Source organism: Sycon ciliatum, chromosome 3 (assembly GCF_964019385.1).
Source record: "Sycon ciliatum chromosome 3, ocSycCili1.1, whole genome shotgun sequence".
NCBI lineage: Eukaryota > Metazoa > Porifera > Calcarea > Leucosolenida > Sycettidae > Sycon > Sycon ciliatum.
This window is the reverse complement of record NC_088645.1, coordinates 42,070,362-42,097,115: the sequence shown is the minus strand read 5'-3', so window position 1 is coordinate 42,097,115 and position 26,754 is coordinate 42,070,362. Positions and strand designations below refer to the sequence as shown.

Here is a 26,754-nt window from a genome sequence, read left to right as displayed (position 1 = left end):
TGGCATATGCCTTCTAGATATGTCAAAGGCATTCGACAAGGTTCGTCATGAACGGCTACTCCAGGACCTATTCGATATCGGCATAACAGGGACAGCCCTAAAGTGGTTTTCCGCCTATCTGTCGGGCCGTACTCAGCGTATCTGTATTGGACGGGATCAGAGTGCCATTTCTGCACCATCCTGTGGCGTGCCACAAGGTTCTGTTCTAGGACCGATCCTTTTCAGTATCTACACCCGCGAAGTTCCAACCATAGCTAACCAGTCTTCATCAGTTCAATTTGCCGATGACATTGCGCTGATCAGTAGCAGCACATTCCTGGACACGGTATCTGCTACGCTATCGGCCTCGGTTTCTGCACTTGCTGACTGGTTGCAGACCCGTGGTCTCATTTTGAATGCAGCCAAGAGCCACGTGATCCCTGTATACCCCAACAGACAGCCTCAGCAGCCCCAGCATACGATCAATGTAAACTGTCATGAAACGCCGATTCCTGTCGTTACTGTGGCCAGATATCTTGGAGTGCTCCTCGACTCGGATCTGTCATGGACGCCCCATGTTGATCGCTGCACCGCTCGACTGGCCCAGAGGATCGGAGCACTATGGAGGTTGCGTCGCTGCTTGACTCATCAGAGCCGAGTTCTCTACTTTAAAGCGATCATCATGTCTGACCTGATGTACGGATCCAATGCGTTTTCCCCGCTTCTTACTGCCAACCAATTGGATCGGCTACAAGTCATGCAGAATCGGGCGGCAAGGGCGGTTTTCGGACTCTCGCATCACACCTCCGCGCGTACCCTCCTGCTGCAATTGGACACCTACAGAGTATCCGAGATATTCAGGCAGAAGTTCATCGTTCTGGTCTGGAGGTCTCGGAATGAGCACGCAAGTTCTGAACTGCAAGCCCTCCTAGTTCCTTTGTCAGCTGGCCCAACTAGGTTGCACTCCACCATGGGTCTGCGCCAACCGCCAGTTTCCACCAGGTTCGGCAAGGGTTGCCTCGCGTTCCGGGGCGCCCAGCTGTGGAACACATTACCCAGCGATGTACGTGCCATCTCCACGCTCCGCCAGTTCCGCGCCAGCATGATCCCGCACACACTTACTGGCCTTAGTACCTAGAGTACCAAACGTCCTGTTTGATGATCAGCTGGCTTAGTTTTTCTCCACCTCTATCCTAATTACATCAGTCCCCAATTTCATTTATTACTGCTTTCTATCTGCATTCGCCACCTTTTCATTGGGAAGATCTGCCCGTTTGGTTTGCGAATTAAAATAAACACAACAACAACAACAACAACAACAACAACAACAACAACAACAACAACAACAACAACAACAACAGGTGTTTGCGGATAATGCCGGCATTATATCGAGCATTATACACCACCCGGAACATTACGAGCATTATAAAGCATTACGAAGCCAAAAATGGCATTATACGACGTTCTACATGACTGCATAGTAGATCTACACACATTGTCAATTCGTCTTATACAGATTCGTATCGGCTATAGCGTTGGTCTTTGATTGGCAACATTTATTACTATACCGTATTGGCGATGTATTACTACAAGCGATAGACCATCGTACACATCATGCATGGTACCAAACTGATCGTGGCACGCAGTGCCAGGCCCAGTTTACTGCATGCAGTATAGTGCTAGCTACATGTAGCTGTGGTCCAGCACAGTGTGGAAACTCTCGCAGAAACTTCCGGTCCCGGGAGTCTATCTTCGGGCAGCAACAAATTACTTTTTGAAGATCCAGGTAACAACGCCGAACCAACGAAACAAATGTGAGCCAGCATGGAACGTCGGAGGTGCGCACACGCACACATTCCAGACTTTACCCGGTTACCGTCCACAATGTTACAAAAACATTCTTCATCGAAGCAAGAGTCCATGTCTTTGTCGAAGAGTAACGCTGGACTTTCACCGGACATTCACCATCGTATAAGACTAGCTAACTAGCAGCAAACGCTGATGGCTGACTCGCCGCGATGCCATTCTTGGGATTGGGAGGAAGCTGGGCTTTCTCCAGATGAGTTTTTGGCGGAGTCCTCTGATGATAGTGACGTCGTCGAGTTGGAAACTGCAGATCCTGCCGCGATAGCGAGGAAGCTGTCTTTTCAGAAAACAGCTATAACCAAGTCTGAAAATGTTTCAAGGACGCGAGTAGCTCATGGACAGAGCACTGAAGTGGCCATCAGTGCCGAAACACGGGTGCGGGAGTTCCCAGATGAGCCGCTCAAAAGGGACTGTGGCAAGTTAGTGTGCCTGCCATGCCATACAACATTGTCAGGAAAGAAGACTTAGAGTATAATCATGTCCCATATTGCTACTTCGAGACACAAACAAGAAATTTCCCGTTTGGAGAGGGAAACTCAGAGGCAGAAGCTGGTCAAGGAGTCCTTCTTGGCGTATCAGAAACGACTTGGGAAGGCTCTAGCTGGCACCGGTCTTACTGAGGCCGTTAGTTCAGCCGAGTCTCTGCGGCGGATCCACATTGTGCGTTCTATGTTGCAAGCAGGAATCCCACTCGCAAAGGTTGATTACTTAAGACCGCTTTTGGAGTCTGACAGAAAAGAAAGATTGACTGACTCGAGCCACTTGTCCCTCTATGTGCCGTTCCTCCTAGAGGAGGAAGTGAAGCAGCTGAAGGAAGAACTTAAAGAGGCCAATATGACTGTATGTGTTTGTACCTAGAGTACATGTTTACCTGATATTGTATTAGGTGTTTATCATAGCATGGTTGCAATGTTATAACGTTTTTTTAGCCCATTACCGCAAGGTTCAGGTGTTTATATTCCATCCGGCGGAGCATTATCAGCATTATTTGGAGCATTATCAGCATTATTTGGAGCATTATTATGGCCTTTTGTGGAGCATTACTGAGACAATTATATCCCATATTACCGAGCATTATCCGCCAACACCTAGACGGCAATGTAATATGTAATGGCCTATGCCTATTGACCAGAGTCCCTAGCTGCATCCACAGGTAGGAACATCGTGCTACTGGTGCGTTCGGGTCCCGTCATTCGCGATCTATGTGGATCAGTTCACATTTGGGGGACCATCCGCCAGTTGTTATCTCCTACTTTTACGACAGGGCAACACCAGTAAAGGTTTTTCAGAACCGCTCACAGAGCGATTTTATATGGATTATGTACATGAATACTCACTGTGAAATTGCTCAACACGTTGCCGTTCAAGAAACTCAAATGTGTTCTCCTTGTACTTGTAAGTGTGATGACTTTAGTTCTACAAGGAACGGTTTTGAAAACAACAACGTAATCATTTAATAAAAGTTTAAAAAACATCGCTTTTCGTCAGAATGATAGGCGACTGACCACCTATGGTAAGAATGATTCTAGTCCAAAATGGCATACCTGTACTTGCCCACATCTCATCACTAGGTGTTGCGAAACCACAAGTTCTCAAGAGTGAAAGGCCTTCTCGCTTGTGACATTGTGTTCATTTCAATGCAGTTGTATCCCGACTCCGCCGTACCACTGATGTTTATGACGTAGAATATGCTACATGCGCTATGTGCGGTTTGCTGTGTGCGCTGTAGTTGTATGTTGTATGTGTATGCTTTTCTCATATACGCTGTCATTTTCACGCTATAACTACCTGGTGGTTTTAGTTTTAGTAATTTAGTTATTCATTTATATTAGTCGATCGAAGTAAAATATATCGTCAAGAGTTAGTAGTTGTCCTCGTGCTGTGCGGTCGTTTGTTCCTGACTTTTAGAGAATCAGAAGGGTTCACAACATTTGGCGACCACGCCAGGATAGAAGCGAGCATGCCAGAGGAACTATGTGATTTGGAAGCCAGCTTTATCGCCAACGGAATTCGGTATGGATTTTAAGGCGATAGGTTGAGAGAATACGTGGAGAAGAGGCTCCGACAGTACGCTGAGTTTGAAGAGCGCAGTGCTAGACGGCAAGAGGGTGCGCTCCGCACAGAGTTTAACGAAGAGCTCAAGAAGATGAAGGAGCGCATCGCCAGCAGTACATATGAGGGAGCAAAACGAGATTTTCTTGCCTCGCTCGGAAGGACGGCAGACGAGGCGTGGAAGACTTTGCTTCCAGACAATCAGCGGTCTGAGGAGTATTTGAAGCCAGTGAGAGGATGAGATCCAAGGCCCATTGCGTCGGTGCAATGCATGGCGACATCGGCCGGAGACGCTCAGAAGCAGCTGGAGTCTCGGCCGAAGGACGTAGAGGCGCAAGATGTAGAAGCGCAAGACGTAGAGGCGCAAGACGTAGAGGCGCAAGACGTAGAGGCGCAAGACGTAGAGGCGCAAGACGTAGAGGCGCAAGACGTGGAGGCGCAAGGCGTAGAGACGCAATACGTAGAGGCGCATGACGTAGAGGTGCAAGGCGAAGAGGCGCAAGATGTGGAGGCGCAAGACGTAGAGGCACAAGACGTAGAGGCGCAAGACGTAGAGGTGCAATACGTAGAGGCGCAAGACGTAGAGGCACAAGACGTAGAAGCGCAAGACGTAGGAGCACAAGGCGTAGAAGCTAAGGGAATGAGAAGGGCGATACTGGTTAGCATGAAAGAAATGAGCGGCAAGACTGTGTGGAAGATGGAGATCGGATGTATGTTACCTGGTCCAGCGTCCGCCCCACGAGGCAGTGGCCCAGTGACTGTGTCGTGTGTGACAGCCCAGATCTGCACGCTTGGTGAAATAATTGGTTGTGTGTTGTCTGGTCCAGTGTCCACTCCACGTCGAAGTGGACCAGTGACCGTTTCGTGTGTGACATCCCACAGCGGCAAGCTTCGCGAAATCGAGTTGGCCGAAGTGGTGAGCAGTAGTGATATTCCACCATGGCCACCCCCACAGCAGCGGATGACTGGTTCTGGGCGCGTAGTCAGAGCCCCGGTCGCTTTTTGACTTGTGAATTATTGTACGGTGGAGAGAAGCCCTTTGGTGGGGAGAATGTTGCGAAACCACAAGTTCTCAAGAGTGAAAGGCCTTCTCGCTTGTGACATTGTGTTCGTTTCAATGCAGTTGTATCCCGACTCCGCTGTACCACTGATGTTTATGACGTAGTATACGCTTCATGCGCTATGTGCGGTTTGCTGTGTGCGCTGTAGTTGTATGATGTATGTGTATGCTTTTCTCATATACGCTGTCATTTTCACGCTATAAGGGCCCTTACACACTACGTACATGTAAAACGCAACTAACTTGAGCATACGTTGCGTATGCGCCAGCCTGATCAAGTGCAGTTGCACACTGACAGGTGATCTGCTTTTTACGTACATGTACTGATGTAGTGCAGTTCGGATGAAATGTTCTGCTCTCAGAACGAGTGCTGTGTGTGCTTCTTCGATTTCGTTCTGCATCTTGTGTTGGAGCCATGCCCATGGAGCTCAGGTTGACTCCGGCAAGGAGAAAGCGGCGACGTAAAATTGTTGCCGCCATGATATTGCAGGACCTGCAGAAGCCAGTGAAGTCGTCTGATGGCGGTCCTGTTCTTGATATTTTCTAGATGACTGATCGCAGTTGCTCAAATTTCATGGTCACGACGATGCTCAGCATGCTGTTGCGGAATGGTACCGTCAAATACAGAATTGGTGGCAACTTGTGGACAGCTCACCCTGAGAACGAGTTTGGAACGCCTTGTTTTTTGATATATCGCCCACAGCTCCATGAGCTTCGCCTCCATTTCTTCTGTGCACTGGATTTTCGGCATCGTGTCGCGCTCAGCAATCAAACAAGATCGAGTCTACTACGGCTTGAACAACACGAGTTCAGGTACGAGAATTTCAGAAGCAGGCGAAAAGTCCAATGGACAGATGAAATTGAAACACGAAAATCCACACAGCACCAAACAGCAAAAACACCAACAAGAAGTTGAAGTCCGAAAGCGCGGGAAGGCATAAAAGCTAAAAAGCTAAAAAGCAGCCTTCTACACCCGTCCGAGATCTGAGTAAAACGTTTACGCAACTTTTTAGATTTCGTGCCATATGACGTCAGTCGACATGGCAACTTTTACAGGAACGCAACAAAAAAGCGGTTTTCTACGTAGTGTGTAAGGGCCCTTACTACCTGGTGGTTTTAGTGTTAGTTCATTCATTGTTATAGTCGATCGAAGTAAAATATACCGTCAAGAGTTAGTAGTTGTCCTCGTGCCGTGTGGTCGTTTGTTCCTGACTTTTAGAGCATTAGAAGGGTTCACAACACTAGGTTCCAGTACAGGCATCGAGTTTGTAGCAACTGAATAGATCGGTTGTGTGCTGACGATAGCCATTGACGAGTAATGAGCGAAAATTGGCAGATTCTGCTCGAAAATCATTAAAATAGCGGAACCATACAAACCTTATGTCAGGCACTTCCCAGTTTCATGAAAATAATGCTTCATTCCTTTATCCACATACCCTATTTTTCCGGTTGTAAGTCGACCGTTTACGACTTAAAATAGCCGGAGAAAGGGTGGGGGTCGACTTACAACCGGGATTCGACTTATAACCGGGAGCTATCAGTATCTTACAAAAAATGACCTGCACTGCATGCACGAGTGCACCATGTTTGGTTTGGTTGGGTTGGTTTGGTTTTTTATTATTTCAGTTCGTTGGCTCAACAGTACAAAGTACAAATATCAAGAGGGACGAACGAAAGGAGAAAATAAAACAGAACAGAGAGGAAGATGCAGCTGAAAGGAAGGAAAAACGGAGAGAAACGGAGAAGGAATGTGGACTGGGCGGATTCATGAACCATTACTAGAGAAAAACGTAGAAGGAATGTGGACTGGGCGGATTCATGAACCATTACTAGAGCAGGGCAATGCATGAACAGAAGGGGCAAGTCGGTCAATGTGTACACATTGTTGCCAGTTTATTGGCATTTTTCAAGGATTGGGATGTTATACCCTCCAATAAGGAATATTTACATGATTTGTTGTTGTGTTAGTAGCTTGAGGTGGTTAGTAGTACTTCTGTGGGTGAAAACTTTAAAACGCACAACTGAGACCTCCAGATACGGCAGTCGACCTATGACCGGGGTCGACTTATAACCGGTCAAATACAGTACTTAACATAAAACCTTCCTGGAAAATGTCAAAATTCTGCTAACTGATGGCATTATCCGCCTAGTTCTAGTTGACAATCATTACTCTTGTTCTCATTAACTCCGGCGGAAAAATTGTTCCAGTGACGTCTACATGAAAAGAAGATCCCCACTGATGTAAGAACTCAAACATTGTAACCTTGATGCTGCCAATCTTTTTATCCTGGACGGGTTGTGAGTCACGTACTGTAGTGTGATGAGCAAACTTGTAGTAGTAGAATCATTTCCAAAAATCCACAACAGAGGCCGGGGATTTAAGTGTGAGTCCGCTCAATAGCCATTAGACTCACGTCCTCAACATTCCCTTTAGAGGCATTTCCCCTCTCCTTGACAGACTCCTGTGACCAGATACTGGCAGGGAGCTAGTACCGTATGTGTGCGGTGTGTGTGCGCATGAACACGTGGCTTCTCTGCCTCTGTCTTTTAAGGCTATTCATACTTCATTGCGCGTACGGGAAATTCATCGCGCGACCTTCGCGCGATGGCTTTCCCGTATGCGACGCGTTTCCCGTACGTGAAATGAAGTGTGAATCGGCCTTTAGTCTCTAGCTCTGCCTTTGTATCGGTCTGTCTTTGTGTCTCTCTTTTCAAGAAACCAGACATGGTTTTGTTATGGATATCAGAAATGCAAAGTACAAAACATGCAGACAAGCATTAGTATCAGATGCTCACTGAACAGCTTCTTGAACATATGCTACTCCGACTATGGAAACCATGCATGATGCAACTCCACAATCCCCCCCCCCCCCCCCCCCCAACCCACCCTTGTCCTCAAAGCATACAGTCATAACAATCCACACACCTAATCAACAAATCCGTTGATCCCCGAGCAGCAGAAAGTGCTCAATGTCAGAAACAGAGATTAGAACATAGCAGCCTCAGGGGAGGACGCACAATATAAAATCGTTTTCAGTTAATAATTCACATTCCTGCGGTGGAGGCATCAAGGAAAGAATGGGTAAGTTGGGACGTGACTATAGAGGTAAGAGTAATAATCACTTAACCAATCTGGGTATATTTTACAGGGGATGAGGCAGTGTACAACTAGACAATTACGTGACAACCAGACAGATGTGAAAACAAAGATTAGCAACTTTCTGATGATAGAAAGAAAGTGAAAAGCAGTACAGTTTGCATACTGTAGTTATCATCAGTGATTGACTGTAGTTAGTAACCTACTACACTCACACACTCATATCCAGTGTGTACAGAGCAGCAGCACTGCCAGGTCCAGCTACACTGAGTACCAGGGTACTGCCGAACAGTGTGAGTGATGGAGTGTAAAAATTCTCCTGTGGCATAGCTGGTAGTGGATAGACCTGACCAGATGAAATATCATGTACAACACACTTAGTAGGAGTGTGGGGGCAAATAACCATGCAATGGTCAGAAAGCGCGCATGCTGCACTAAACTTCAGCTCAACACCATCAGGTGGAGTGGTGGACACCCACCTACCATCATGGTGTTTGAAGAAACAACCAGTAGTACCACCAACTAAGTACAGTGAATCAGGGAATGAGACGAGTGATGCGTTGATGCATGGTTGTGGTAATGAAGGTAATACTAGGCTAGCATTGGGTGGTGAAGAAGAGCTCCACTGCTTGCTAGCTAGAGAATAGGTACTAACATGATTGTGATATGTTTCACCATCGTAGCTACCATATAGAGAAATAGAACCATGACAAGCATGTGGAGTACACCAGTAATGGCGAAAATGCTGGACGTTCGTAAGTTTAGTCCACCGACCACCACCACCACTGCCTCCACTGCGTCTGCCATTACTGTTATCTGGTGTGTCGCAGTACTGCAGAATAGAGCGCACCAGTGTGTTGGTGCTCTTAGTGTAGGTTCCACAGTGCATGTACAGCATACCACCATGGGATGCCAGTGATGGGGCAGCCAGCTTACTGTATTCACTTGGTAGGTCAATACTGTGCCATGTCTGCAGGTCTGATGTTTGCATGATCTTGGTGACGTTCACACCATCATACCACACAGCAACCAGTTTGTCACTGTACGTGGCAAGCCTGGCATGTTTGCTATGCTGTGGTACTTCCGAATGTGAAGTATTCCAAAAATTAAATAATCGCTTTCCTCCTATTATCTTGTTCCACTGCTTGAGAAAGGAGAACCACATACACACACATACACCAAAACACACACATACGCACAAACACACACATAAACACACCTTGACCTTGACATATAGCTGCCGTTAAACGGCTAAGCTGCATAACCATAAATATACACACATACAAACAAACACTCTCATACACACACTCGCATATTCCTACATTCATAATACAAACATTCACATACACAGAAGCTCCCACTCACACACACGCACACCCACAATCATACACATACACACACAATACACACACATTCATAATACTTGGTCCGCGTCATCGATATTGTCACATATCTTTCGACAATTTGAACTTAGACTTAGGACAACAACGCGTGCACTTGAGGTGATAAAACTTAGTATGATGGAAGGTAAGGTATAGAATGATAACCAGCCATGAGGAATTTATTGTGCAAGGACGGGTTCATACTTTTCTTGGTCTTCCTCGTCGCTGCTCTCGGCGCTGGTGACAAAATAATATGTTTGCTCGGGATCGACTCTCGCTTTCGCAAGCTCATCTCTCTTCCTCTCCTCTATCCGGCTATTTTCTAAAAGGAAGTCGATCGTGATGGGCGCTTTCTGTATAGGACTTCGCGTGGACAGCAAGACTACCTGTGTGTTTCAAATCAGTCGCCGTTCTTTGCAAGATTTTATTTTGAACGACGACGACGCTTACATTGCTTCAAATCTCCACGATGCACTGGATACTCTGAGTGTTGAGCTGGAGGTGAGGGCACTGCGATCTCTGCGTGGCGAGCGATCCCTGAGGTGAGCGATGTTGGCAGTTTTGTAAAATAGAACTGATTCTGAGTAGCCGATTACTTTCTTGTGCGTCGCGCTGCTCTTGCCTGCGCAATGTAACAAGATGATCTATTTTGATGCGGTGAGGTATCAATCAGAATCACCCGCCAGTCGCTCTCGAAATCCACTCGAACTCTAGCTAGACATTTCAGGTACTAGTAAACTAACTTGCTAACCAAAATTGGGATGAAATGGGCTGCCAAGTGAGCATTAGCGACATAAAACAAAGCTAAAATATGAACGACAATAATGCTGACGCGGACCAAGTACAAACAATCACATACACAGAAGCACCCACACACACCCTCACACCCGCACTCACACCCCCACACACACCCTCACACCCGCACTCACACCCCCACACACACTACACACACACTCACCAACCCTCCCCCCCCCCCCCCCCCCCCCACAGACACACTCACATAACACAAATGCACGCATGGAAAAAATGCACATAAATGGACATAAATTGTTTCTTCGGATGGATATGGACAAAATGTAGACCAAATGGTAACACATTTCCAGCTATGTGTTTTTCTCGCTTTCAGATTGATGCAGAGTAGTTCGCCTGATTAGTCTGAAGAATACGTTTGAACAAATATATTGACTGTATCAGTACTCGAACAAGGGACCTTCGCTCTAGGCCAGCGATGCTCTAACCATTGAGCTATGGTGTAGCTGTCATCCCGGCAGAGACCGTTCAAATACTTTGGTGGTGGTTTTATATGCACGGTCTTTAGCCAACACTGAGGGCAAGTTCAAACTTCAAAATCAGCTCTTGTCTGTTTCAGTCAAGTGCAGCTTAGCACCCTTTTCACATGCACTGCAACTTATGTGAAGCTGGTGCAACGTTTACAGAGCCAGAGAGGGTTTGAGCCGGGTTACGTTCAAGTGTGGCTGCTGCACGGGAAGTCGTAAATGATAGTGGTAATCTTTTTACGACTGCGACGCTATACTGTCTGGATCATAGGTGCATGAACAATGCTTTGCTTTCATCATTATACATGTAAGAACAATGCGCACTGTACACTCGGTTTGTATGCGCCTATTGCTGTTGCCCGCTAGAGCATAATTATCACCTTGAAGTACAAAAGTGCCCTCGACTGAAAAGGACAAAAAAATCATAGTTGGGTTTATGTTACCTTTTCGTCTCCATTTTGTCTATTTACGTACAAAACTGTAATTTGTTGTTTAGACATATTTCTCTGTACAGGTGGCCTATCTGCAGGAATTAGAGCATGATATTAGTCTATTCAAAGCTATCTAGCAAAGTAGACCCTATGGAGAAATTTATAAGAAGAAAAGAGGACCATTGAGCTAGAAGTAACGCTGTAATATCCACTAACCCACCAATTACCTTACAATCAGGTCATGTGATAACATTGCACGACACTGACCAACAGTACAGACGTTCTACACCTAACTGTCAATCAGCTCTAGTACATCTTGGACGCACACTCCAACAGCCTTCCAGTTTGGAAGGTTCTAAGTTATAGAAATACCATCGGAGGGGAAGGTGAAGGCTCCTTGGTCCTCTTTTCTTCTTAAAAAGTAATCCTTGGCTCTCCACTCGAGACTAACTATGGAGAAATGACACAACCTTTCCGTAATATCAGAGCGGCATACTGGAAGATGATGCCAAAATACTCCCCCCCCCCCCCCCCTAAAAAATCGTCATTACTTGCTCCATACATCTATGTAGTGTTATTAAACAAATTAAAAAAGACCAATCTCCACACCAGTTTTGGTATTGGGCTACCTTAACGGGTCTAAGCACCCCCAAACCGAATCGCTGAACCGGCCCTGGGGCAGACACTGGTTGGGTTTTTCCTATTCAGAAAATAAAAATATATTGGCATAGGCTGTGCTATGCTTCCCATGGTGGAAAGTGATTGTACGCGATGTCATTCAATGTAATCAGTAATTTGTTAGCACCATGCAGAGATGTCTAGTGAGTGGCTGTAGACGCATTGGTTTCACTATGCGTACACCACACAATGGCCGCGTATTGACATTAAACACCGCGTATGAGCTGAGAATTAGGAGTGATTATCCGCAATATCCATCACAATTTTCGTAATTTTTAAGTACATTTGTAAGATTGTCACTGGGGAAAGGAAAGGGTATGGACTAACCAGACATATTCCAAAACAATCTAATCGATATTGCCTGAACTTGCTACTGAAAGTTCTAAAATTAAAACAAAATAGACTCATCCAATCTTACCTTTCTGCGCTTCTTGATGTTCGCAATCTGTGTTGGGGTTGGCATCGCAGGTAAGACATGATATCCTCTATCAATGGATGAAACAGCTGTGCTTGCAGCTGCTGTAGCTTCAGCCTGAAAGGATCAGAGATACAATATCCATAATGCCTCAAAATTATACAATATCATTGATTTATTTTACTAGTACATGTAAGTTACGTGAATATTTCAATTAAATTTTCGGCCAGGAGCCATCATCAGGATTGAGGTGAAAAACAAGTGAGGTGAACCCTATATCATGCAACACAAAGTGGAATGAAAGTATATGTAAGCATGACATAGTGCTATTGACTTTGGGTAAAATTGTATAGGAAGGTTGGCTGCTCCTTACACAGGAGCTCGTGCTGTGACTCAAATAGCTATCCGATATTCATGAGGTTCTTGGTGCACTGGAAACTATGCACCAAACTGCACCAAACTGTCACAGTGGGTCAACGAGACACAATCTGGGATAAAAAAAGGAGCCATTTTAGATCAAAATAGCATAATTATTAATATTTGTCTTGTTCGGATGTTTTGGTCCCTACTGACATTGACTCTGTTGGATATCGTACAACAGAGGTATGTCGTTCAACTTACTCTCGTTGCTGTAGCAGAAGCAGTGGCAGGGGTAGGGGCAGAAGCTGAACTTGAGCGGTTGTCTTGTGCAGCAATGGGACTAGAAATACGTACCTGTAGTTGAACACACCGGCACAGAAACACACACACACACACACACACAAACACACACACACACACACACACACACACAAACACACACACACACACACGGTCCTGTACTGGACTGTCCTTTCTCACTTTCAAAGATTGGTCACTTGGGTCTCCCCGGGAGAGGGGAGGGAAAAACTCAAAAGGAATCTTGGGAACAGAACTCAATTGGCTATTGAACTGCCCAACGGCCAACACCCCTGAAATTCACAAACTATGATGGACTTGGAAAAGTTGTATTTCTGAAATGATTTCTCGCGAAACATTTTCAGTTGCATATATGGCATCTGGTGTGTTCTATATCGTCGTTTCTTTTCCTGACTTCTTCAGTTAGTTTTGAGTCTCACCAGCGTCCCTGCCGTCCCACCCTTCATTTCTGTGCATATTTTTTATTACTTTTCTATCACTTTTTGCTGTGATGTGCTTGCCATGCCTACATAATGCCTAATCGCAATTGGGAATTTACACCCGGATTTTTCCCTCACTGCTGCCGCCTGCGCTAGGGTTTTTTCCCGGCTGGCTTGGACCAGGAAAATTAATCTGACGGTCCCCAGTGGTTCTGCATCATTGCCTATTGCTGCTACCCGCTCGCGCACCTATTCTATCTGAGACACTCTGTTCTCAGTCCTTGCTTCCATACCTCACTCGTTATTCGGTTCACATCTGGCTACGGCCAACTACCCTTCATCTGGCAAGTTCTTCACTCCAAAGGGGAAAAGACCCAAGTGCCATCAGTATGTGTAGCACTTTTTGTGAGCTGCCTTTGGAGTGAAAAACTTGTCAGTGCCTTCTAGGTTCAGCCTGGTCCCATAGCTCAGTGGTTAGGGCATTGCTCATGACAAGCAAAGTCCCGGGTTTGAGTCCTGGTGTGTCTGGCGTTTTTTTCTGTTTTCAGGCAGTTCCCTTCCCCGACTGATCCTTTGGATTTTCTTATCATATGATTTTTCGGCCAAGTATGGCAGGGTAGATATTGGACATAAGGTCGGCCGGTTTTTAGTGCTTTCACATGTTGGAGCGGGTTTCCAACAAGGAATTTCAACATGACAGCAGAGAGTATCGGTGCAGATTGTGAACTACCCCTTTCATGCTTTTGACCCTGTAGCTTGTGTATATAGAAACGATCACATATCCGCTCTGACGTCTACCACTCTCTAGTGTGGCTGTGTAAAACTTGTATGTATGTGCACAGACAGCCCTGAATTAGGTCACTGTTCAGTTGTGTGTGTGAACAGGTAGTCACACTCGTCCCACAGTTCAACGATTTCATGTCAGAGTCCATGTAGAAGCATGGGCTGATAAATCAGACCAGTGTGAAACCGGCAGTACAGAGAAAAATGTTGCGCAACTTACCGTAGCTGTTGTAGCAGAGGCAGTGGTAGATGCAGAACTTGACAGGCTTTCTGGCGCAGTGGTAGGCATAACCTGCAGCTGATGGAAATACACACACACACACACACACACACACAAACACACACACACACACACACAAACACACACACACACACACAAACACACACACACACACACACACACACACACACATTATGATAGTGTGTGCACATGCCGACAGGCACGCATACATTCATACACGCGAACCAAAAAACATCAACCCCAGCAGTTGGTCGTACATCAATCTCCTTCAAGCCAAGCTACAGAATACCGTATTTCCCGGTACGTTAGTTCTCCCCAATGAAAAATACACTTTCCACTGCCGAGGTTATCACCTCGAAAGACAGTTCCCCCCGAAAGATAGTAAGTTCGTACCCGTCCTACATGTACAGACACTGTACAGTACATACATGATATGCACGGACACTAGAATTGCGCCGGCTTCCCACTGCGTGTCATTTACCCCCGATAAAAAAGTACTCCCCGAAAGATAGTACCACCCCCGAAAGTTAGTACTCATGTGGCTGCTAAGTTCGAAAGTTAGTACGTACTAACTTACGGGGAAATACGGTAGTTCAATACACTATGATCAAGCCCGGCATAGTAGGGCTTGAACGTGATGACATCAAAACGGCCCGGGAGTAGTAAGTTCACATCAGAATTAGTTAACTAGTTGTATACACGAGTAGTTGGGTACCCGTGCTACTCGTGAGGACCTCGGGTACATAATAATACTCGAAGTCGCAGATGACATCATGTACAGCGTAGGTGCACAAATTCATGTAACACTCCGCATGTCTACCCCGTGTGTAGGGGAAGGGGTGCATTGTGGTGTTACCATGGAAACATTACCCGATCGGGTACCCGTGCTACCCGTGGATAACTTACCGAACCCGGTTCCCCGAAGAAAATGCTACCCGGCTCAGCTCTAATAGCAACCCACTGCTGTCTGATGCAGGTGTGACTTTTTCTTCGCCACCAGTTGTCACCCCTATCCTCATCAGCCAAACCAGTAAATTTTACCGGCTATATCACCTTGCTGTGAGTAAGACTGCTTGAAATGTGCTTAGGTCCATACAAACACTGTATCCATGAGGATCCAGTTTTTGAATTTTTGAAATTGTTGCTATGCTGTGACGTAGGACTTTCAAGCCCTATTATAAACCTCATTGCAGGCACAGATTGCAGTTGTCTGACGTCCTAATCTTCCAAAATAAGCAGTGTTATAGCGGAAACAAAAATGAAGGGGGGGGGGGGTTGCGTGGATCATCTGTCCCACAATTTAGTGAGTTTTACCGCCATCTTGTGCCTCCATTCTCTGCTGTGCTAAAACAGGATGTGTAATTATAATGCATATAAAAAGGTGGCGATCGCAATCTAAAGGTTGGAGCATTCTCTCTGAAAGGGGGAAGTGCAAGAGGGCGTAGTGCCGCGCTATGTCGCTTTATCGAGAACCCTGAGAAATCCAGCAGGCCCTCATGTTTGGGTTGGTGTCCACTGTACAAACTTCATCATCCACCAAAACGCGAGCTCCGGTGTGGGATCATCCAACTTTTCTACATTTACCGCCAAAGTGGTTTCCACTATCTGGTTAAGCAATGCCTAGCATGGCCTTCGGACTAGCTGGTTTGTGGGCAAAAGCATGGCGAATGACAATGTATCTATCCATGAAGAACAACACTGACTGACGTAGCTATCCAATATTCATGAGGTGCTTGTTGCACTAGAAACGTTGCACCAAACTGCACCAAACTGTCACAGTGAGGGAATGAGGCATAATCTGGGATAAAAAGAGCCAAATTTGGGCAAAATAATAGCAAATTTGGACTCATGCGGATATTTGGTCGTTAAACGACATCGAATCCTAATGTTCGATAACTTTAGCTGTCTTCACAACTGGCGCATGTACGCGTGAAACCACTCGTTCGTGTGTATTTTGCTGGCTTTTGGAGCGCCACGGAAAAACGCCGAAATGGAAATCTCAACATGCTGGAATTTTCAGCGCGTATCAGGCGCGTACCAGCGTACATGCCAGTCACATTGACTGGCGCGGTCAAGAATCAGTACTCGAAGGTGTTGAATGCGCTAAATACGACTCGGATTGCTGTTTTTTGTGAACGCCTGAGCTCGGGTTTGGGCACGCATGAACCGCAAGAGTACCGCGTCCACGCGTCAGTTGTGAACACAGCTTTACAAAATACATGTTGGTTATGTCATTCAACTTACTCTCGTTGCTGTAGGAGAAGCAGGGGCAAGGGCAAGGGCAGTGGCAGAAGCTGAACTTGAGCGGCTATCTTGTGCAGCAATGGGACTAGAGACAGGTACCTGCAGTTTGTTACACCGGCACAGACACACACACACACACACACAGAAACACACACACCGGCACAGACACACACAGAAACACACACACACACGCACATGCAAACACATACACACATACACACACACACACACACACACACACACACATACACACACACAAACAAAAAGTTCATTCGCATGATTATACAAGTAAATAATACAAAACATGCTGGATATATTATGTGAAGAAGAGGTTGGTGCGACTTTGGCGTTAGTAGGGGAAGAGTGTGTTGCTCCCTACATGGGAGCTCGCGGTTTTCCTGCCGATTTGAATTCTAACTTGACTGACTCACGACTGCCATCCAGAGCACACGAGAAGTCCATCGAACCGTCCACTCGGTAAACCTGCAAGAAAGCACCACTCCTGCTCAACTAACATTGTTTTGGGGAATTCAGCCCTCATCAGTTGAGCTTGAGTAGGCTGGGGGAGTCGTGAGTCAGTCAAATGAGAATTCAAGTCGGCAGGAAAACCGCGAGCTCCCATGTAGGGAGCAACACACTCTTTGGATATAATATGTTCACTTAAAAGTTTGATACCTGATACTGACCGCATGTCGGACTGGATTCTAGAGGATACCCGGTTATGTGAAGGGTTTAGAGGTACAATTATAGGGTGGTGCATGTCAGGGAGGGCATTATGAATTTTACTACCTGCAATCAGGTTTAGGGGTAACATGGCGGGTGATAAAGATTAGCTCACATTCGAAAGGGCGCGACGTAACACGCCGTTAAAAGCGACAGGACACTCATGACGCTGATTAACGGCGTCCAGTATGATTGTCAGAAACGAGAATGCAACCGTGCTACCGTACAAAACGGGAAGTGTAGTACAATTTCCCGCCTGACATGGAATCATACGAGAAAATGCTTCAGAATCAGGGCGATAATCACCTGGTGTGAAATCCGTTGTCGCACAAGATTCTGATAAATCTTCTATGATTTTTCGGCCAAGTATCACAGGATCGATATTTCACCCAAAGATTCGCTGATATTGAGTGCTTTCACGTGTTGGAGCGGGCCTCCAACAAGGAATTTCGCCATGACAGCAGAGAGTGTCGGTGCAGACTGTGAACAAGTCTTTCATACTTTTGACCCTGTAGCTTGTAGAAACGATCACATCTCCGCTATGGCATCTACCACTCTCTAGTGTGGCTGTGTGCAATTTGTATGTGTGTGCACAGATTGGTTTACAAGTGAAATAGCTCACTGTTGTGTTTTGAATAGGTAGTCCGACTCTTCAGACACAGTCCGCCTATTTCATGTTGTAGTCGGTGTCGAAGCATTGGCCGACAAACTGGCCTAGTGTATAACTGGCATTACAGAGAAAACTGTTGCTCAACTTACCACAGCTGTTGTAGCTGAGTCAGTGGCAGAAACAGAACTTGACAGGCTTTCGGGTGCAGTGGTAGGCCTTATCTGCAGCTGACACACACAGAGACACAGAGACACACACGCAAACACACACACACACACACAGACATGATGTGAGCGCATCCACACACAATAACGTCAACCCCTGTAGTCAGTCACACATCAATTTCCGTCAAGCCAAGTTACAGAAAAGTTCAATACACTATAGTCCAGCCCACCATAATTATAAACTTGATTGCTGGCACAGATTGCAGTTGTCTGATTTCCTTATCTTCCACAACAAGTCCAGCATGTCCTCATGTTTGGGTTGGTGTCTGCTTCTGCAAACTACTTCAGCCACTAGGAGCCTTCACCAATCTATGGTCTACAGTGACTGATCAAGGACTTCCATCTAACGATAGGATTTATTGCAAAATCGTGTGGGTCCATCTGAGGCTGAAGAATCGAAAGCACCAGTAACATGGGTCACATGCTGCAACCAGTTTTTATCAATGTAAACGGAGTGTCTTGTTCAAAATTTTCATTCAGGATGAACAGTCAATCTGATAAAGATATTCAGCTATTCTGTTTATTGCAATCCATAAACTGTTGGTACCTCACCGCCTTTTCAAATATTAACTAGCGTTTTATTTCTGGGATTTAAGATTCATACCTGATGGGTGGATGCAGACATCGTTGTTAGCTGGCCAGAAACCACCGAAATTTGGTCCGTCAACGTTGTCATCTGTCGGAAAGTCTGTTCGTTCGTATCACGCAGCTGGTCGCCGAGAGTTTGTACTCGGCGGTTTGTGGTGGTTTGTTCGTTGTGTATAGTGCGTTGAGTAGCAGTCAGTTGTTGTTGAGTAGCAGTCAGTTGTTGTTGAGTAGCAGTCAGTTGTTGTTGCGTCATGGTCTGGTTTTCAGCAATAGTCTCCAGATGTGCAGTAAGTCGTTGCGTTGCTGAACTCTGTTCGTCTTGAACTGTGGATACCTGCTCACGTGTTGCAGTCAGTTGTTGTGGAATTGTTGTCCGGATGTTGGTAATGGCAGCTGTAAGTTGTTGTTGAGTAGCAGTCAGTTGTTGTTGTGTTTCAGTCAGTTGTTGTTGTGTGGTGGTCTGGTTGTTGGTAATGGCAGTAAGTTGTTGTTGAGTTGTTGTCCGGTTGGTGGTAATGGCAGCTGTAAGTTGTTGTTGAGTAGCAGTCAGTTGTTGTTGTGTTTCAGTCAGTTGATGTTGTGTGGTGGTCTGGTTGTTGGTAATGGCCGCTGTAAGCTGTTCCTCTAGCGTATCACTGCGTACCGACAACGCAGTGATCGATGTAGCTTGCTGGATTAGCTGTTCGGAGATAGAGTCCAGACGACGTACAACAGATGGTGGTATGTTGGAAAGATGAGGCTGTAATGAACACAGGGGGTGGCGGTGACACAGCAACCCCACACATGACATACCAACAGCACAACACCACTCACACGACGCAATACCAACCCACCAACAGCACACAGAGGAAAATGCACACCGAAATATATTCAGTCAGGACATACGTATATGGAAGAAAAACGTAATGAATTACCAGTACACCTCTAGGGAAAACAAAGACAAAGGACAGTGATTGCCTCAGGGGCCTCTGGGTCTGCCGCGTTCGCTTCGTCGCTCGTTCCCCGTCACGTCACTATGGGACAAGTACAGTCAGCCACAGTATCTTTGTATTTGTGGCACATGCAATAAAAAACTTTTCTGGTGTTAGACTGACTGCTGTTTTTTGCGGCCCCTTTTCACACGTGCCACATGTTCCTGTCCCAGCCATGAGCGCTTGTCGTTATCACCGGACCTTGTTATCACTTTTGTCACTTAGGGTATGCCACGTTTCTATGCAGAATGAGCGCAATTAGGCCAATTTAGCCCTATAAAAATCAGTCTATACTTTTTGTTCTTTCATTCCACATCATATGCCTCCACTGATGAGCTCAGGAGGTGCGAATCAGCTGTCTGGAAGGTCATTGTCAATATCAATCTATATACCGGAATTGTCCTCGCTGTGGTGATGGTGATGTGAGTGCAGAGTTTGGATCGGCCAAAAGCCCAATGTGGTGGTGCGGCATATTGGGTCTTATGTCCTAAGGTGTCTTATGCCATAAGACACTTTAGGAATAAGGATATCGCGATGTCACCCCGAGATTATCTTCAATGGAACAGAACAGGACATAAGACACACTCATTTTGATAATTTTCTAATGAAAGAACCCTGCAATTCTCTCTAGACTAGGAATTCAGCAGGCAATATTAGGCAAGTTATAACGCATACTTGCCGCGTAGACTAGCATCAGATACACAGGCAAGTTGTAACGCATACTTGTCATGTAGACAAGCACCAGATAAACAAAACCTATCAGGCATACCAAGTGGGACATACGGGCCGCAGGGCTGAAACCAAATGATTATTGGGACACATTGGCTGGCGGAACAGTATTTCCAAGCAGCTGTAATGCTGGGAGCAGTGATATAAGTGACCGCGATAAGGACATACTGTCCACGTACAAGCGAGTCATGACTAGCAGCCCCAGACGGACTTGCATGCCGGGCAGTGGAATACTGGGTCCAGCAGGAAAGCTAAACTCAAGCCAAGATTTACGCTAGGTAGGGCTGCATTTCCGTATGAGTACTCCATGCAGTGCACAAGACAAAAAGGTACCCAGCAAACAACACACCCCTACAGAAAGCATGGCGATATGACATCATACGCTGCACGTACGAATTATGCCGGAATAATGTTTCCTCACGGGATTACATTCCCTGAATAATTGGAAGTAAGATAAAATCAGCAATATCTGCACTGCACTAGCAAGGACACCCTCTGACACTGTGATGTCCCCACCAAACATGAAGGCATGGCAGCAGCACAGGACACTAGCAAGCAACACATAATCGGCTGCCTGCACTGTCGGTTCATTATTCACCGGAGATTATGTGTAACAGTCACGTCCCGCAAGGACACTTCGTTGCTATAGACAGCAGACTATTGTGTAACACCCAGGTCCAGACAGGACATTACAAGAGGCGTTTTAGTCCGGCTTGAACACAGACTGATTGGTGCGTTTTACATAACGTATTGCGCTTGACCAGGGTTGAAAATTCAACCCGGGTTGATTTCAACAATTCCCTACGGGGGGGGGGGGGGGGGGGAGGTTTGAAAACAAGAACTAGTACTACAATACTTCTGTGTGTATGTTGCTCCAGATTTCAACAGTACTGCATAGGTAAATGTTGTGTGAAAACATATCACGTGACCATACTGGACTCTAGCCATGGACTTTCCGAGGCATATCAGTAACTGTCTTCATGTAAACACCCGCCATTTTTCTTACAACGTACAGACTTTCACCAAGGGTTGAACTCTAGAGGGTTGAAAGTGTTCATGTAAACGCAGCCTAGGTTCTACAGTGTAGCGCAATGAAATCCAGTAGAGTCACTCAAGTTTGCGTCTTGCACCATTTCGCAGCCCAGTGTTCTCAGGTCTAGGGGTGCGCAACGCCCGGCGCGTACTTGAGGGATGTGACTGGATTTCAGAGAACAGTACTGCAGTGTAGTATCCAGGCAAGGCATGGCATGCCCACACCAAGTATACATGACGTGCAGTGCAGTATCCAGGCAAGACATGGCATGCCCACACCAAGTATACATGACGTGCAGTGCAGTATCCAGGCAAGACATGGCATGCCCACACCAAGTATACATGACGTGCAGTGCAGTATCCAGGCAAGACATGGCATGCCCACAACAAGTATATGACGTGCAGTGCAGTATCCAGGCAAGACATGGCATGCCCACACCAAGTATACATGACGTGCAGTGCAGTATCCAGGCAAGACATGGCATGCCCACACCAAGTATACATGACGTGCAGTGCAGTATCCAGGCAAGACATGGCATGCCCACACCAAGTATACATGACGTGCAGTGCAGGAGAAGGACAGGTGACCATACAACAAGTACATCTCCAGACTACAAGGTCTAGCAGAGGAACAACAACCACCTCTCCCATCTTCACTGTCCTTACATAATACATTGATTTTTGTACTTGTAACGCAACAAAAATGCAACCACACTCTCGTGTGTATTGACGTGGTTGACTCAGGGATAGACGGGCAATTTGGAGAACCCAATTCGTCACCATTTTCACGATTTTTCGCACTTTCTGCGAACCCTGTTGGATTGCAACACAAAGTACAGGAGCTTGCGCTTGAGGCTTGCTGGAGCCTGGTCGCGGACTCCGTCAAACTACACCTACCTACAAAGAAATGCATCACAAGTGATTTCGCTTATCCTCCACATACAATCAGGAACGCTTGGCCATCACTTCTTCATTACATCGCTAAATAGGCACTGTAGTCAGGCTCAAGAAGATACTTTGAAATGCAAAAATAGAAATCCTTTCAACAAACTACTTACCGACGAGAGACTGGTGAATAGCTGTAACACTCGCTTCATCTCCTCGTGTACTTCCTCGGCAGTCGCTCGCTCGCTCGGTTCGTTGGAGTGGCAGCGAATTGCCAGCGGCTTCAATGGGTGGTCATCAGGGAGTCGCCGTAGATAAGCAGCACGCCGTCTGGTCTCCGCCACCACCTGCGTCGTTTCCCGTCCACTGGCGGCGTCGCGCACGATCACAACGGACGGAGCATTGATCAGGTCGATCCCTGGCATAACACCAGTGATAACAGCCAGTAGCGTAACTCCGAACGAGAAGATATCCAGCGGACGATCATAGTCAGGTTGCTCTACCAATGCCTCCGGCGGCATGAAGGCCAAAGTTCCGGGGCAACGGGTCATGTCCATTCGAGCCGCCTGGACTTGTTGCTGCTGTTGACGAGGGGATGCCAAACGTACGAATTTAGCCATACCAAAATCGCATACCTTTGCGACTCCCTTCTTGATCATCACATTTTTTGGGGCGAGGTCCCGATGGAGAATACCACGAACGTGCAGGTATCTGATACCAGCCGACGTGTCGCAGAGGTAGCCGATCAGCATCAAGCCATCCTCCCGACCCTCACCGATACTCAACTCTTCCAACGTCGAAGTCAGCAACTCCAACGCAAGAGCAGCGTTTTGCCCAACTCTGGCAATGCCCAGCAATTGGCACAGGTTCGGATGGTGTATGCGACTGAGACGGAAGACCTCTTGGCCGAAAGAACGGATTTTCCTGTCTCTGTCCTGAACACCAGGCTCAATCAAAATGGGATGCAGAACTTTCAGGGCGATATCAATTCCCTGCCAGGTCAGCCGATATACGGCGGCATCGGAGCCACGACCAAGTTCATCTTCTTGCCTCACTCGTACGTCTCCCAAGAAAACAATATCCTGATTTGTCAGGCCCAACTCTCTCATCAATGGCAAAGCTTCCAGCTCCATGTAGCGGTGGCTACTTAGAGTAGTTTCGCCTGACTGTTTATTGCAAAAGGGGGAACATTATCGGACACGGAAAAGCACAACTAACTGTAAGGAGAGCAGAAACGAAGAGGTGATTCCAATCGGGAATCACTGAGTAAAGAAGACCGAGAGCGGAATGGACGGCGGTGCTGCGTGCACACAGCAGCGACCGGAAGCAGCGTGCCCAGTACTGCGTTCAGTGCATGCGGGGACTGTGGCATAGAAGGGGAAGGGTTAGTGATGCGCAGCCAGCAAGTGCAGCGATACATGAATGCATGAGTCAATGGTACAGCAGGCAGGCTGCGGTTCTTATACAAGTACACACGTTAGATCAATGCGAGTGAGTGTAGGGAGTAGGAAGGAGAAACCTGGAGACAGACATTGATATGCCTAGGGATAGAGTTCTGTCATGAATCACATGATGCTACTCATTACACTACACTCCATGCCACTAGAAGAACATGAGCATTGTCTGCACTGAGTCAGCGACGCCAGGAGGGACAATGAACTTTGAGACGTGTTGAAGTGGGCAATTGGTTTACAAACTTCGTAACTGATACTAGTAATTTAGTTGTTGTCGTCGATTGTAGTCATTATTGCGTATCCGCTAAACACAGACCTATCATGCCATGATTTGTACAGTGCTGGCAACTGAAATCCGACCCCCTTGCTCGGCGCGGTGCCCCTGCAAGGGGATCGGATTTCAGTTGCCTGCACTGTAGTACGAGTAGTAGTAGAGTTGATGACCGTATCGCGAAGTCCGTAATGCGAGGTCCTCGTGTTGTCCATTTCAATCTGCTTTGATTGCGACCATGGTTGAATCTCGTGACCAGGTGACAGCCTACAATAAGCTGTGTGACTATGGCGAAATCTCGTGATAGGCTAGCCGGCTGTCATGCGAGCTCGATCTGCAGACTACACTCACTACCAGTACCAGGCCAGGGACTGGTTTACACGACTCCCTGCTCACTACAATTATTTTGCTCAGTAGTCCCCCTGTATCAGCTGGCACTAGTTGACGCTAACCCGCCACGTGCCACACGATGACCTTTATCTGAGCTCTCTTTCAGTGGTCTGCAAACTCTAGTTCGTAACCGTGAGGATATGGGCGCTCACCGAAACTGACCGTCAGTCGGTCAGTCAAAGCCAAAGGGTCACAATGGGCGCTTTCGATTACACGTTTACACAATTCTGGAACTGGGTTTTGTAATTCTCGAATGAGCAAAATGTACGAATTCCGGCCATGCAAACGAACGACTGGAATTCACAACGCATTTTATTCATGCCATATCACATGCCATATCACACCCGAAGACACACCACGAACACCACCGCAACAAGCCATGGCACTCTACTTCAATCCACCGAACACAGCCAAGCCAGGAAGACCTCTGACTACTTTAGTCACCCAGATCCAGCAAGACTGCGTCCACAGACAAACGCCACTCAAGAGGAGCCCGCATCTGCAGAGCCTCGGGCAGAAGGCATCTGACAGGCAAGACAGACTCAGGGAGTTTAGGTGGTTTTACTTGGGAGAGATTTAAGTACAAAAGTCTGTTTTATCTGAAAGACCAACATATTACAAGACTGCAGAGAAAATTTCAGGTCAAAATTCCAAGGGATACCAAAGTTATGGTCTTTTGAAGTTCCGTGCTATTCACACTATACGTGCATAGTCTTTACATTGAGGATATGGCACATGCACTGTTTTCGGCCGTCCATAGCAACCAGCATGGCAACGGGAAAAAAAGCTCAGATTGCTTAGATTTTCTAGTTGCTTGATTGCCCCCCTCCACAAAACCTAGGGTTACCGTCAAAATTCAAATTTAACGGCCAAATTTTAAATATGGGCCTTAGCAACCACCATAGCAACCAAGCGATTAATGCAAGAAGTCCACTAGAAAGCAACATACTTGGAGTACTAAAGACCACAGATCGACAAATAGTAATACAGCAACGGGACAACAGTACCAACACATGCTGCAGGCTACAAAGCACTTCAGTTCACCAATGCATGGCAGTGCAACCAAAAATTCTACAAGAGAGAGAGAGAGCGAGTATGCGCCGGCCATCAACATTGACAGGAAAACGCAAAGCAACATGGTCCAATTCAACACCAGCAAAAAGCACAGTGGAACAAGTAGGGTGTCAAAGTGAAGACCTGGGCTTGCTGGGAACAGGGCACTCAGCGGAAGCAAAGAAAACTAAAGCAATATTAAATAGCAATGAAAAGTATGAATGCCGCAGACATCACCACGCAACATGACAATTTGTTCAAGGTTTGGTTTTGTGTGTTTCCAAAATCGATTTTCACGTTCCGATCATCAGTGGAAATACGGAACTAAAGAGATCAAGTGAAAAACAAAGGTTAAAAATCCAAAGAAGTGTGACACATGACGGGTAACTTGTGGTAAGTTTTACAAAAAGTGAGAACTAAAATAAAGAGTAAGTGTGACAAACGGGCATGAACAGTGCAGAAACAACTCATGAACACGGGGTGCAAACTCACGAAAATAACCTAAGTGCTAAAACATGTTCTTTTTGCTTACACAAATCGGGCTTATGCGTACGAATACAAACAGCTTCAAGGACCTTCAACTGCTGGACATAACGGGCACGACACAGTACAGAGAAGTGGGAATCATCATACACACTCAAACAATCGGGACGAGATAACAAATGCAAATACACAGCTGACTTCTTACGAATTTCACCCTCATCAGCTCCATCACCTTCCCTGCCACCTGACTCCTCCTCGTCCGTTTTATCACCATCACCACCAGCCGTCTCACCGTCATCCGCCTCGTCTTCATCCGCCGCCTCGTCATCACCCGCCTCGTCGTCATCTGTATCCTCGCCGTCATCCGCCTCGTCGTCATCTGTATTCTCGTCATCCGCCGCATCATCACCCAACTCATATTCACCACCAGTCAGTCGTCTGATACCATCCATGTTCTCCTTCCTACGTCTGTCCCGTGTCACTGTCTTTACCTCATCTACGTCCCGAGATTGTGTTCCGTTTTGCCCCCGGCTTCCGGTCTCCTTCGATGCTCCGCGTGGGCCTTGGCCATTCCTAGCATATATTTCGGTTGAATAATTGGCGGTCGACCTCCGTGGTCTCTGGACCCACGGATCAAGCGCCGGACTGTGCGGACACCGCAGCACCCTCCGGCGCTTGATCCGTGGGTCCAGAGACCACGGAGGTCGACCGCCAATTATTCAACCGAAATATATGCTAG

General features: G+C 46.7%; 1 protein-coding gene across 7 annotated transcripts in view; it reads right to left on the bottom strand.

Annotated features, from left to right (window-relative positions):
- Positions 1-26,754, bottom strand: part of LOC135812254 (mucin-5AC-like) — a 127,846-nt gene that overhangs the window by 53,924 nt on the left and 47,168 nt on the right. Inside the window, exons 1-8 of one of the 7 annotated variants that reach the window (XM_065325600.1) lie at positions 22,538-23,922; positions 18,764-19,486; positions 18,085-18,162; positions 16,603-16,701; positions 14,338-14,415; positions 12,859-12,951; positions 12,241-12,354; positions 7,900-9,198 (exon numbers count right to left, since the gene is read on the bottom strand). The exons of 1 other annotated variant lie outside the window; for it this stretch is intronic. In XM_065325600.1, coding sequence (XP_065181672.1) covers positions 8,266-9,198; positions 12,241-12,354; positions 12,859-12,951; positions 14,338-14,415; positions 16,603-16,701; positions 18,085-18,162; positions 18,764-19,486; positions 22,538-23,497 — 3,078 coding nt within the window. In that variant the 5' untranslated portion in view covers positions 23,498-23,922 and the 3' untranslated portion in view covers positions 7,900-8,265. Of the gene's footprint in view, positions 1-7,899; positions 9,199-12,240; positions 12,355-12,858; positions 12,952-14,337; positions 14,416-16,602; positions 16,702-18,084; positions 18,163-18,763; positions 19,487-22,537; positions 23,923-26,754 lie in introns of those variants that run through there. 5 more of the 7 variants (XM_065325601.1, XM_065325603.1, XM_065325602.1 and 2 more) reach the window with 5 other exon arrangements.